Source organism: Carassius auratus, unplaced genomic scaffold, assembly GCF_003368295.1.
Source record: "Carassius auratus strain Wakin unplaced genomic scaffold, ASM336829v1 scaf_tig00215496, whole genome shotgun sequence".
Taxonomy (NCBI): Eukaryota; Metazoa; Chordata; class Actinopteri; order Cypriniformes; family Cyprinidae; genus Carassius; species Carassius auratus.
Genome location: NW_020528112.1, coordinates 174,231 through 186,867, shown reverse-complemented (window position 1 = coordinate 186,867; position 12,637 = coordinate 174,231). Strand labels below are relative to the sequence as shown.

At 37.2% G+C, this 12,637-nt stretch overlaps 1 protein-coding gene across 2 annotated transcripts; it reads left to right on the top strand.

The window, feature by feature from the left end:
* The first annotated feature begins 2,501 nt into the window (after positions 1 to 2,501).
* LOC113094884 (uncharacterized) lies at positions 2,502 to 11,744 on the top strand. Of its 2 annotated transcripts, none has more exons than XM_026260524.1 (3): positions 2,502 to 2,518; positions 5,401 to 8,135; positions 11,208 to 11,744. In XM_026260524.1, exon 2 carries the CDS (start codon positions 5,450 to 5,452, stop codon positions 7,382 to 7,384), a length of 1,935 nt encoding a protein of 644 aa, XP_026116309.1. In that variant the 5' UTR covers positions 2,502 to 2,518; positions 5,401 to 5,449; the 3' UTR covers positions 7,385 to 8,135; positions 11,208 to 11,744. The 2 variants fall into 2 exon arrangements, with proteins under 2 accessions (XP_026116309.1, XP_026116308.1); XM_026260523.1 differs by lacking the exon at positions 2,502 to 2,518 and adding an exon at positions 3,009 to 3,133.
* The last annotated feature ends 893 nt before the right edge of the window (positions 11,745 to 12,637 follow it).

The following is a 12,637-nucleotide window of genomic DNA, read 5'->3' as shown; positions in this document are numbered from 1 at the left end:
AAAGCGTGTAGCAGTGACGCTGGTCCACTCGAGGATGCGTGCAATTGTCACGCTTTGCCTCCTCGAGGCGTGAAAGTTACACGCACGTATGAAGGTGAAGTTACCAATAGAATACCAGCAGGGGCGATCATTTTCTCAAAGCCAACAACTCTACGAACCAAATATAAGCGATTTAGTGCATTCTCAGAAAATTACCGCGCAAGGTAAGCGTATGATCGTTGTGTGGATATTAGGTCTTTTTTGTAATTTTAACAATATAACATCACATGTTAGGCTACAGACAGGTCAGTGCCTGGACGTAACCTCAGAACCAGCCGGTCACGGCCTGCTTGGCTCATATTTTAGTTGATATTAGGTCTTTATTGTAATTTTAACAATATAATATCACATGTTAGGCTACAGACAGGTCAGTGCCTGGACGTAACCTCAGAACCAGCCGGTCACGGCCTGCTTGACTCATATTTTAGTTGATATTAGGTCTTTATTGTAATTTTAACAATATAACATCACATGTTAGGCTACAGACAGGTCAGTGCCTGGACGCATCCTCAGAACCAGGCGGTCACAGCCTGCTCGGGTCATATTTTAGTTGATATTAGGTCTTTATTGTAATTTTAACAATATGATATCACATGTTAGGCTACAGACAGGTCAGTGCCTGGACGTAACCTCAGAACCAGCCGGTCACGGTCTGCTTGGCTCATATTTTAGTTGATATTAGGTCTTTATTGTAATTTTAACAATATAACATCACATGTTAGGCTACAGACAGGTCAGTGCCTGGACGTAACCTCAGAACCAGCCGGACACGGCCTGCTTGGCTCATATTTTAGTTGATATTAGGTCTTTATTGTAATTTTAACAATATAACATCACATGTTAGGCTACAGACAGGTCAGTGCCTGGACGTAACCTCAGAACCAGCCGGTCACGGCCTGCTTGGCTCATATTTTAAGACATATATTTCTTTCTTAATAAATCCTGAATGAACTAGCGTCTAGCAAACATCATATTTGCCTGAGTGGACTGTAACGTTAAAGCTTTGTGCAATAATAACACAAAATAAATAAACAATAATTATAGTATTATTAGTATTATGATGTTCTGATTAAATAAAATAGTAACCTATTTTGCACTGCTGGTTTTAGCACTGTTCATAAAGCACGGCAGTGAATTGAAATCCTATATAGTATTTCAGTTTTTATTTGCCCTGCTGCTTGATATGTTATGCGCACTTGCATTCAATTTACATCCTTTCTCTGTGTCCAGTACTTTCTGTTCTGGTATGCAGTCCTATTTATAAGTGTCATAAGCTTGCAGTAATTAGATAATTATTCTATAGGCTAAACGATATATATCAGTCATTTCTATTAATTCTGATCAACTGTTCATTGTGCAATAACAGCATCACAATGACCTTCTTTATTTTGTTGCAGTTTTGCATGTGACTAATCCAGGAAGCCTTGCTGCAAGAGAGTTAACTGTTTTTGTTTTCCTTTGTCCTACAGCTCTTGTTCTTACAAACCACCTTTTCTCTAGTGTAACCTTCACCTAGTGAATCCATCTGCAAGAAAACCAACAGCTCTTTTAAGAGCTTCTTCTATACTCCTGTCTCTCTCAAAACTTCACTGTCCTTCACTGTAAAAAAGGATTTGAGACTAAAGTTTCCTCAACTAATTTTCCTAAGTCAGTTCAACTAAAATGTTGGGTACACTTAAGATATTAAGTTCACCAGTCCCCAACTAATCCGTTTAATCAGAGTAGTTTATGCAACAAAGATTTCTTAGTTGTATGAGTGGCAATGCATGGAAACCCCGCCCACTGGTCTGAGCCTTCATCGCAGAACAGGACGCCATGTTTGAAGACTTACGAAAAGCTCCAATTTCTGAGTCAAGAGTTACAGAGGTAAGAGCAAACTTACGCCCAGCTTATATTTATAAAAAAATGTGTGATAAATGAGGGTAAAGAGTAATATTACACTGGTTGTCAGTGTAATCCTTGCTACAGTGTTGTACAGAGTGTAAAACATGGACAAAAATATATTTATAGCGATCACATATGTTAAGGTGTAAACTAAGATAGATAAATACAGGGTTGTCAGTGTAACATTAATCCTCTTGCCACTGTTTTTTTTTTATAGAACCCTGCACGTGATGTGGACATAAATAAATTTCTATTGAACATGAATTAGTTCCCTAGTGATAGTGAAATCGTGTCCATGATTAATAATTATTTCACTGGACTTTTAATTGGCTATGGATTCGTTCCCTTGTTTTATTCAGCTGTGGCCATGATGTAATTTGTTATCGTTGCCTTATTTCTAATTAAATCGAGTGATCAGTTTGCCCATCTTAAATGTTAAACCTTTATTTGTGTCCATTTGGTTGTGATATATTTTAGGCCTTAAATTTACAACGGACATTTATAGCCCCTGCAAGGAAACCCCAGGCGTCAGAACAGGTCGACATGTGCTACAGCTGACGCAGCCTTCATTTTGAATTAAGACGTCTTAATTGAGGTGAGAGCAAACTTACGTCCAGCTTGTATTGATGAAAGTGTTTGTTAAATTAGGGTAAACTAGAGAAATATCAAACAGATTATCAGTGTATCCTCGCGGCAGTCTTGTACGGAGTGTAAAACATGATATGTGGACAAAAATACATAGTGATCACGTATTCGTATCTCATTTTATGACTTCTTTTATAATTAGTTAAGAGAATTTGTTCATTTGACTTAATTTGTTCCCTGTTTTATTTAACTGTGGCCATTGTATTTCGTTGACAACTCTTTATTTAAAACAAGTTAACAGTTGTGGTGACATTGTAGTTTACCTCATTTTAATTAAAACGAATTAAAAATGTAGTACAACATGGCAACAATTTTATTTAACGTTATAAGATGAATTAATGAGCCAATGATATTTTCACTGCCATACTGTGCACATTATTGCCACGTGTAGTTAAAATAACTAAACTTTGGGGTTTCATTTGATTATATATTTTAGGTTATATACCTAAATTTACAACGGACATTCATCAGTAGCCCCTTGCAAGGAAACCCCAGGCGTCAGAACAGGTCAACATGTGCCACAGCTGACGAAGCCTCCATTTTGAATGAAGACGTCTTAATTGAGGTAAGAGCAAACTTACGTCCAGCTTGTATTGATGAAAATGTTTGTTAAATGAGTAAATGTACAAATTAAGGTCACCAAAATCTGTGTTGTGCAGATTTTTAATGAAGTTATTGGTTTCGGTAAAATAAGTTATGTTAATTAAATATTAATCTCCTCCTACACAATATTATTGTATTTTAAATATCAACATTTCAATTAAGACGTACATCATTAAATGTAAAAAGTCTGGCTGTGAATTTTTATACCCTTTAAGCACACAGCACTAAAAGGTAAAACACTACAAGGTAAAATATTTTTTTTTTTATTTTTATTTTTTTGAGTTGCAAAATCTCAGTACCATATTTTCCGGACTACAAGTCACACTTTTTTTCATAGTTTGGCTGGTCCTGCGACTTATAGTCAGGTGCGACTTGTTGTGAAATTAATTTGAAATGAACCAAGAGAAAACATTACCGTCTCCAGCCGCGAGAGGGCGCTCTATGCTGCTCAGTGCTCCTGTAGTCTACACTGAACACACAGAGCGCCCTGGAGACGGTAATGTTTTCTTTTAGTTCTGAATGAATCCGATTTATAGTCAGTCCAGTGTGACTTGTTTTTTTTTTCCTTGTCATGAGGTATTTTTGGACTGATGCGACTTATACTAAGTAGAGATGTTCCGATACCCTTTTTCTCTTCCCGATACCGATTCCGATACCTGGGCTCAGGGTATCGGCCGATACCGAGTACTGATCCGATACCTGGGTGTATATCTGTATATACAGCTGTATATACTACTAGCCCTGTGTAAATTGCTAGAATTTTTTTATGGTGTGCTTCAGACAGATCCCTCAATAAAACATGAACAAATACATGGTGAACTACTGTATTTATTACAGTATTTTTATTATCTAACATGAATTTGACAGTATTATTTATTTTCTTATGCAAAAAAGAACTTCAAATGCAGCCAAAAATCTAACACCGCAAACTAAAAAAGGTATTTAAGTTTTACAATATAACTGTATAAAAAAACTGCAACAAATAAGTCTAGGAATATAAAAAAAGATCTATTAATCAGATAATCTCTAACAAGTAAAAAACAAGTAAAAAACAAGCAACCATCTAGGCATAATTATTATTATTATAGAGATGTATTATTATTACTGTAGGCTACAACAGTAGCTTTATATATTGTCAATTTACTCATGTAAACCAAACATTTATTTTAATGGGCTGCCATGAAGATCTTTGAGTGTCTGTGTTTATGATATGACAGTATTCTCAAATGAAACGGTAAATTCTCATGAAGTGACGGTTTATGCGTTCGTGTCCTCATGACACACAGCAGAGACTACAAAACAGCGAGCTCTCGCGCATCTGTGCCAGTCACCCACAGAGATGTAGATTTTGCGGGAGTAATATTTAAATAGTATTTTGCAGTTTAATATTCACAGACACTAGTATATATTCGGCTACTGTCTGGAGCCCTGCGCTTTGACTTACACGGAAGCGACTGAACGCAGCTGCCGGTACTGAATATACTCGAGAGTCTGTAACTACCGGTACTACAGAGACATACTGCTAACCACTGATCTATAATATAGTAGCGGCTTCACTGTCTTTTGGCAGTTTAGAATGTGATGAGTGATCCAGTCATATATAGATAAGGGCTGCTAACGCGTTTTCATTTCTTCTTCGCTGCTCTAAACAGGGGTTGCTTGTGGCAACACAGCACAACTTCCTGTGTTTTCAATGCATTTTGAGCAGCGAAGAAGAACCGTGCAGCGGTTAGGCAAAGCTTGCGGTCATAACTAGGTCTTTTTTAAGAAAATGGTATCGGATCGGTATATGGGTTCATGTACTCGCCGATGCCGATGCCAGAATTTGTTGTGGTATCGGAGATATTTCCGATACTAGTATCGGAATCGGAACAACTCTAATACTAAGGTGCGACTTCTAGTCCGAAAAATACAGTACACTTAAATACTTACACTTGATGTAAGGTTATTTCCCCATTCCTTGCAGAACTTAAAATTTGGCAGCTCTGTAAGTGTATCAAGAAATCGTTCATTTAAACAGCTGAAACGGAGCAAAAAAAAAAAAAAAGCCTAGTGTGTTTATATAATATAGTTCAGTAAATGTAATCAACCTAATATTAATGTTTTGTTTGGACCTCTATAAACAAGTATTGCATATTACTACAATATTACATTAGTCAAAGCCCTTTAGCAGTAATATGTGCACAACCTCAAAAGGTGTTAGTCTAATTTGACTTTCTTTTTCTTCAGAGTTGGTGGCTGAACGGAGTACTATAGAGCATCCTATCCTGTGAGTCATATGAACTGGACCTGCAAGTTCTGCTCATTTTCTTCTGCTAATCAACGCAGCATAATAAGGCATTATAAGATAAAACACGGGCACTATAGTAGATCTTGCCCCTTGCCTTGCATCTATAGTGACTGTTTGTGTTCTTTTAAGACACAGGTTGCTCTTAAAAACCATTTGCTGAAGCATAAAACATCAGGAGTTCATCAGTCTCCGGCAACTGTTACCCATGAATCTCAGTCCAGTGTGGTAACTTATCGGTTACGGTGTGAATTGTGTGTGTTTTCTGAGCCATGTACTATTAAGCAGTACTTTGTTCATTTGGGAACTCATTTGAAGAGTAAAGAAAGTGTTATCTGTCCCTTTGAGCAGTGTCAGTTTAAGTCTAATGTATATTCCACCTTTACTGGGCACAAATGTAGATATCACTGTAATTCTGGGGTTAACAATTTAAGACCTGAACTAATTTGTAATCGCAGTACAGCAGAAACCAGTGAGGAACAAATAGAAGATGTGGTTTCAGTAGAATATGATGACTTTCCAAATGATGATTACAGTGAAGATTATGGAGCGTTGATTAGTCACAGACTTGCATCCTTATTGCTACGTATGCAAACTATTTTGCATGTGTCCAAATCAGCAACACAGGAAATAGTTAACGAACTGTATGAGATTGGTGTCTTTGCAGGAGAGTTTACTAGTAGGTCAATTGAGAGAGTGCTAAGGGAACATAATTGCAACACCAACAGCACTGTTTTAACTGTGCTAAGAGAAGCGCTGCGGGAAAATAATCCTCTCCGTTTACTTTCAAAGACAGGACCATTTGGCACTGACTATAGGAGGTCACTGTTTTTCAGAGAAAACTTTCCTGTCATTGAGCCAATAGAATATATCTTTGACTGTTCTACCAAAAAGAAGACATTTGTATATGTCCCTATATTAAGTGTTTTAACAGAGTTACTCAATAGAAATGAAATTCTAGACCAAGTTATAGCTGAGGAATCAGTTTCATCGCATTCTGGTCATTTTAAAACTTTTCGTGATGGCTTATTTTATAAAGAAAACCCACTGTTCTCAAGACAGGAGCTGTCATTTGCCATTGTATTGTATATAGACGACTTCGAAGTATGCAATCCTTTAGGGACATCTAGGAAAAAAAATAAAGTGTGTGCTGTCTATTGGGTACTAGGAAATTTGCCCATCAAATATCGATCTTCTCTGCAATCTATATACCTTGCAATTCTGTGTAACAGTAATGATATTAAAACATTTGGCTATGAGAAAATTCTTCAACCTCTTTTAAAAGACATACAGATTGATAACCAAGGTCTATTCATTCAGAGGTTAGGAGCTACCATCAAAGGCACAGTGCTGTTTGTCTCTGCTGATAATTTAGCTGCTCATTCACTTGCTGGCTTCCAGGAATCATTCACTGTTGATAAATTTTGCAGATTTTGTTCAGCAAGTCGTAGAGACATTCAGACAAATGAAGTGAGAGGTGGGTTATTTCCACTTAGGACAAAATTAACTCATGAGGCAAATGTTTTGGAGGTTCAACAAAATCAACATGTACAGAATGTAAATGGTGTCAAAAGAGATTGTGTTTTGAACAAGCTGAACTACTTTCATACAGTAACCAGTTTCCCACCTGACTTTCTGCATGACCTCTTGGAGGGAATTGTACCGTTTGAACTTAGTTTGTGTCTTAAAAAGTTGATCTCAGATAAGTACTTCACATTGGATGAATTGAATTCTGCTATACAGAATTTCCCGTACTTATTCTCTGATAAGACCAACCGCCCAAATAAAATACCCAGGAGTTTCAGCATCAATGGTACAATCGGTGGAAATGGTCACGAGAACTGGACTTTGTTACGACTAATTCCATTGATGATTGGGGAACTTATCCCAGAAAATGATGCGACATGGGGTGTTATTCTTAAATGAAAAGACATAGTAGAACTTTTGGCAACACCCTCTTTTACTGACCAGACTCTATGCTATTTGGAAGAAAACATCTCGGTACATAGGCAATTGCTCCAGGATGCATTTCCTGACTGTAAACTCAAGCCAAAACATCATTTCGTAGAACATTATCCCTACTTGATCCGTTGTTTTGGACCTTTGCTGGACTGTTGGACAATTCGCTTTGAAGCAAAACACAGCTTTTTTAAAAAAGTTGTGCGTGACGTGAACAATTTTAAAAACATTTTGCTAACATGAGCTACAAGACACCAGCATATGTTAGCTTACTTCCTTGACATGCCCTGCCTTTTTAAGCCACCACTGGAGGTTGACCGAGTGTCTCTGGTTTCTTTGGACATTTTGGATAACTCCGTCAAAAAGGCTATCAGGCTTAAATACAAGGATGTGAAGACTGTGTCCCTTGCAACTAGTGTGATTCTACATGGAACTAAGTACTCTGAGGGCATGTTTGTTTCTGTTGGGAGCACAAGTGGACTGCCTGATTTTGGCAAAATTGTCAAAGTACTTATTGTGGACAACAAGGCATTGTTCGTCATTGAATGCTTTTCATCGTGGTACTTGGAGCACTTTGGATGCTATGAATTGACAAGGAATCTTTCTACAGACCTTCAAGTTGCAGACCCAGAAGATTTGAATTCCTTCCACCCACTGGCTTCTTACATAGTGCAAGGAAAACTGATGGTGTCACCCAGAGTGTTTTTACTTCACTGAGGTAAGTCTTTTTATAGTAAACGTCTTGCATGATTCGGTTTAAATGCATTTCAGGCTCTCTTTGTATTTGTTTTGCTAATTTCTTCATTCAAATTTGAGCTGTTAAAATGATACTTGCATTTTAAAAATAAGCTAAACGCTACACTCTAAAAACTGCTGGGTTGAAAACAACCCAATTTGGGTTATTTTGACAACCCAGCGCTGGGTCAAAAAGGGACGAACCCAGCGCTGGGTTATTTTAACCCAACCAGTTGGGTTATCATATTTAACCCAGCCTGCTGGGTTGCTTTTTTTATGGTTTAAAATGACTATATTGCAGGGTTTCAAAAACCAGAGCGGGTGTTTTTTATCACTGTATTTCAGAAGGAAAACTACTGTATTTAGAAAATGTTCGATATCATTTCGCATGTGCTTGATAAGGCAGCGTTTGTGAGCTCAGCGCTGCTCTGCAGCCGTTACCGGAGAAACCTACCTCTCCCGCTCTTAGCGCCTCCTGCTGGCAGAAAATAAACTGGCAGAGTGCAGCCATGTGGGGAAACAATGCATTTCTACGTTAAAATTAACCCAAATTGAGCTAGGCATTAAACCTACAAATGTTGTTCATTTTAAATATCACTTCTACACACAAATAATAATTCGCAAAAGGAAAATATTTATTAAAAACAAGAAAAAAGTCAAAAAGTAACATGTTAGAAGAACTGCAGAAAAGGATGGCATTAACAGCTACAGAGTTCATAAAGCATTGAACATTTGATGAATATAACTTAAAATCAAATTGGACTTTGTTCAGTTGTATATATTGTATAAAAATATACGAAAACACATACAGTAAATCTACAATTAGTTAGGTTTTTTTCCAACTATTCTGGCATGACAGTACACAAATAAATCACAACATTAACTTTGATATTATAACATTTAACAGACGCATGTGTGTGTGTGTGTGTGTGAAAGAATGTGAGCAGGTGTATGAATGACAGAGTGTAAACTTTTCTACTAAACAACACAGAAAAAGCATTTAACTTTTTTTTTTTTTTAAACAAATTATACACTTACAGTTTGTTTCTCCTCTCTGACCAGCATTCATCCCAGTCACCGCCTGTTCTTCATCAGTGGCCTAAGAGAAACACATTTGAAAAAATTAAACATTTAATTAAACTATCCATTTTCAGGTAGAGGTGTATTCACATCCGTAAGGATAGGTAAATAATCGGTTTTAAAGTTTCAACACTTTGTGTGGTTGTTTAATGTCTCAGTCCACCACAGCTCTCATGAAGTCTATAATGGCAGCACTAGTGTGAGGACAGGTAATATTGTTTGAATATCGCTTTCAGAAAGCTTCTTTACTGAAACATTAAAACAGACATGACCTTCACATACCTCACAATATTCATGTACATGGAGGGCTGCTCTTCAAACCGTTAGTTCACCAAATAATTAAAATGTTCATAATTTACTCTCCCCATGTTTTTCCAGACTCATTCAAACTCTGCTCATTTTTTGGAAAACGTATGAATATATTTAATATTCTCTTTTTGTGTCCTCCATTGCTGGTCTGGGAGACCAGTATTTTATTTTGAACATACATGTTTGCTATCATATAATTTAAGATGTATTCATATATAAATATCAGAATGAATTACTTCTACAATAACTCTGTATTTATGAGGCTTGAAAATACTGATTATCTAAACTATAAATGGATTAACAAATATTATGAGAAAACTAAAAATATATTAATTTACGTTGTAAAGACAGACAAAAGTCTTATAGGTTTGGAATGACTTGAGGGCAAGTAAATGATTTTTTGTGTGAACTTTACCTCTAAGAGCGAAGACCAAGAATAATGACTCTCCAAATCAGACAAGACAACTCCAAACTTGGTTTGATTTCTGCAATAAAAAACACAGACATCAATGGTCTTAATGAAATGAGCACATAATCACACTGTTGTTGCATCAAAATGTGAAGTAAACTGGCAGGAGACAACAGAAAAATTTATTTTCTAAAAATAACTTACATAAAATCTCAAAGGAATGATGCTCTCCACTTCTCTTGCTTTTAACATCTACAAAAACAAAAAACAAACATTATTTTACTCTTAGTAAAACACAACAACAACAACTGATAACATGAAATTATGAAGTTTACTTGCCTTAAACGATCTTTCCCTCTCTTCAGAAGAAGCTGAGAAAACCACCTCCTCCTCACACAAGCAGACTTCTGTGTCCTTAACTCCAGTTAGTTTGAGTTCTGCAAAGAAGGGGCATCAATGGTTTCAATAAAATATTAACATATACATATATATATATATACACACATACATGTAAAAAAAGACAAATTCACATGAGCGTAACCGTGACCATAACCGTCTGTTAACGCCTCAAAAAGTACAGATAATGTAAAATCTTATGTAAATATGACAAAATACATTCACAGACGTTATATTAAAAGTACATCTTCCGTAACGTTCAGTAACGTTACATGAGGCAATTAAGACCTCCGTGTCCGAGGCGAAAACCGCGTCCGTTTTTTTTTTTAAATGTATATATATAACGTTAAGCTCCTTTGTTTCCGCCTTTCATAAAACCTTCCGCCTTTCATACAAACGGGTAAACAATAAAAGATAACTTTACATTTTGAATATTTAACGTTACTTACCATAGTCTTTCACCCGCTTCTCGCTTCTATCAGGCTGAGAAAATGGCGGCTGCTCGCACTGGAGAGACGTACGATTTGGACGTGACGTACGTGCTCTCTTTCACGTCCGCGTCCTCAACCCACCCCGCTGGGTTAAAAAAGAGGCTTATTTTCAACCCAGATTTGGGTTAAAACATCCCAAAGTCCTATCCAATGGCCTCAACCCAGCAGTTGGGTTGAAAAAACAACCCAGCGTTTTTTAGAGTGTAACATAGTGGTACTGCACGCTACAGCGATTGAGTGCACACACTGAGACGGGAGAGGTATGTATCAACTTATCTAAGTTGAGGGAAGAACATAGTGGAATGTGGAAAAACAGTGGCGTTTTCCTTTAAAACACAATTTAACCCATTTGTACTACTTTTCTGTTAAGCTTCCAGCATGCTGTTTCATGTCATTCTTGCGGATGATGACATCCGGAGAGTCCAGATTGAAAGAATTCCTGATACAGTGGATGAACTGAAGACTATACTACAGAACAGGCTTGATCTGGAGGGTGATATTGTTGTCCAATTTCAAGATCCAGAGTTCAGCAATGAACTCTGCAACTTGACTGAAATGTCTGACCTACCAACAGAGAGACCAAGGCTGAAGGTAATAGTAAAGGAACCACCCAGTATGCCCACTTCTGAAGCCTTGTTGGATGGTAGTTGTTCTGAAACAGCTGCTGAGACCTCAGCATCCGCTGCATGTCATCCGTCAACCTCTCGCTACAAACACTGGCCTGACCCATTTATCATACCTACTTTCTCTTACGATGTAGAACTAAAGCTCAAAAAAGGCAATGAGATGTATCAAAGAGATGGTTCTCTACTGACTGTTAATTCTGCTATGAAGAGGGACATACTCGACAAGGTCGCAAGTGCTATGTATGAGTACAATGCATATCCAAAAACCAAGCAAATTGAGGATGTTGCTCAAGTCTAACAAGGGTTAGTTGTGTTACACTTGTATTTTACTTTACTTTACAGAAAACAATGTGTGACACTCATAATCTTTCTCTTACTCTATTAAGGTCAGAAGAAGCCTATTCTGATGGTACCTTCATTGCCAAGGACACTGATGTACACCATTGTGTTGATGAGATCAGGAGTAAAATGAAAAGTGTCAGTAAAATATATAATGTCTGATTTTTTTTTAATGACTGCTGGCAGAGGGATCTGTGGAGCCAGTCAGAAGAGCAAGCAAACGTGATGAAGAGGGTCTGGAGGTGGTTGTCTGCAGACACGGACTACTACTCAAGGCTCTTCACATGTACGGAGGGGAAATATGTCCCTGCAGAAGGAGCTCCAAGCAGCCACACGGGGACAGATATTTCATGCTAGTATTAGCTCTAGCTAGAGAAGCTGGCAGTCTCCATGCTGGAGCTCAGACCTTTACTGCAGATCAGACCTTTCCTTTCTGTCATGATGTGAGGTACTTCATATTCCTAATCATAGTAAACATGTGTATTACTGGTATATTACACTATATGATTAAACATAAGTGTCACACTGATCTAATAGATAATCTGGAGGGGCAAGAATCAGGAAGGAGCAGGGGAGTAGGCTGAAATGGTTAACAGCTCACAACCACGTACTGTACATGACCAAATCTGCTAATTGATGGTTATTTATGAAAACCTTTCTTTTATTCTTTCTTCTTTTCATTATTTTTATTCTTTGTCAAAAACTCTGTCGGATATTGCAGAAATGACATAGATTAAGGAGATTACATTAATAAAACTGCATTACATCTCTCTTGAATTAAAACTCAATGGTCAATGTGTGGATGAACTGAAATACCATGAGCTTTAATAGGACT

Excerpts from the sequence above, each read along its gene's own strand:
- LOC113094884 (XM_026260524.1), top strand. The coding sequence starts at position 5,450 with ATGAACTGGACCTGCAAGTTCTGCTCATTTTCTTCTGCTAATCAACGC.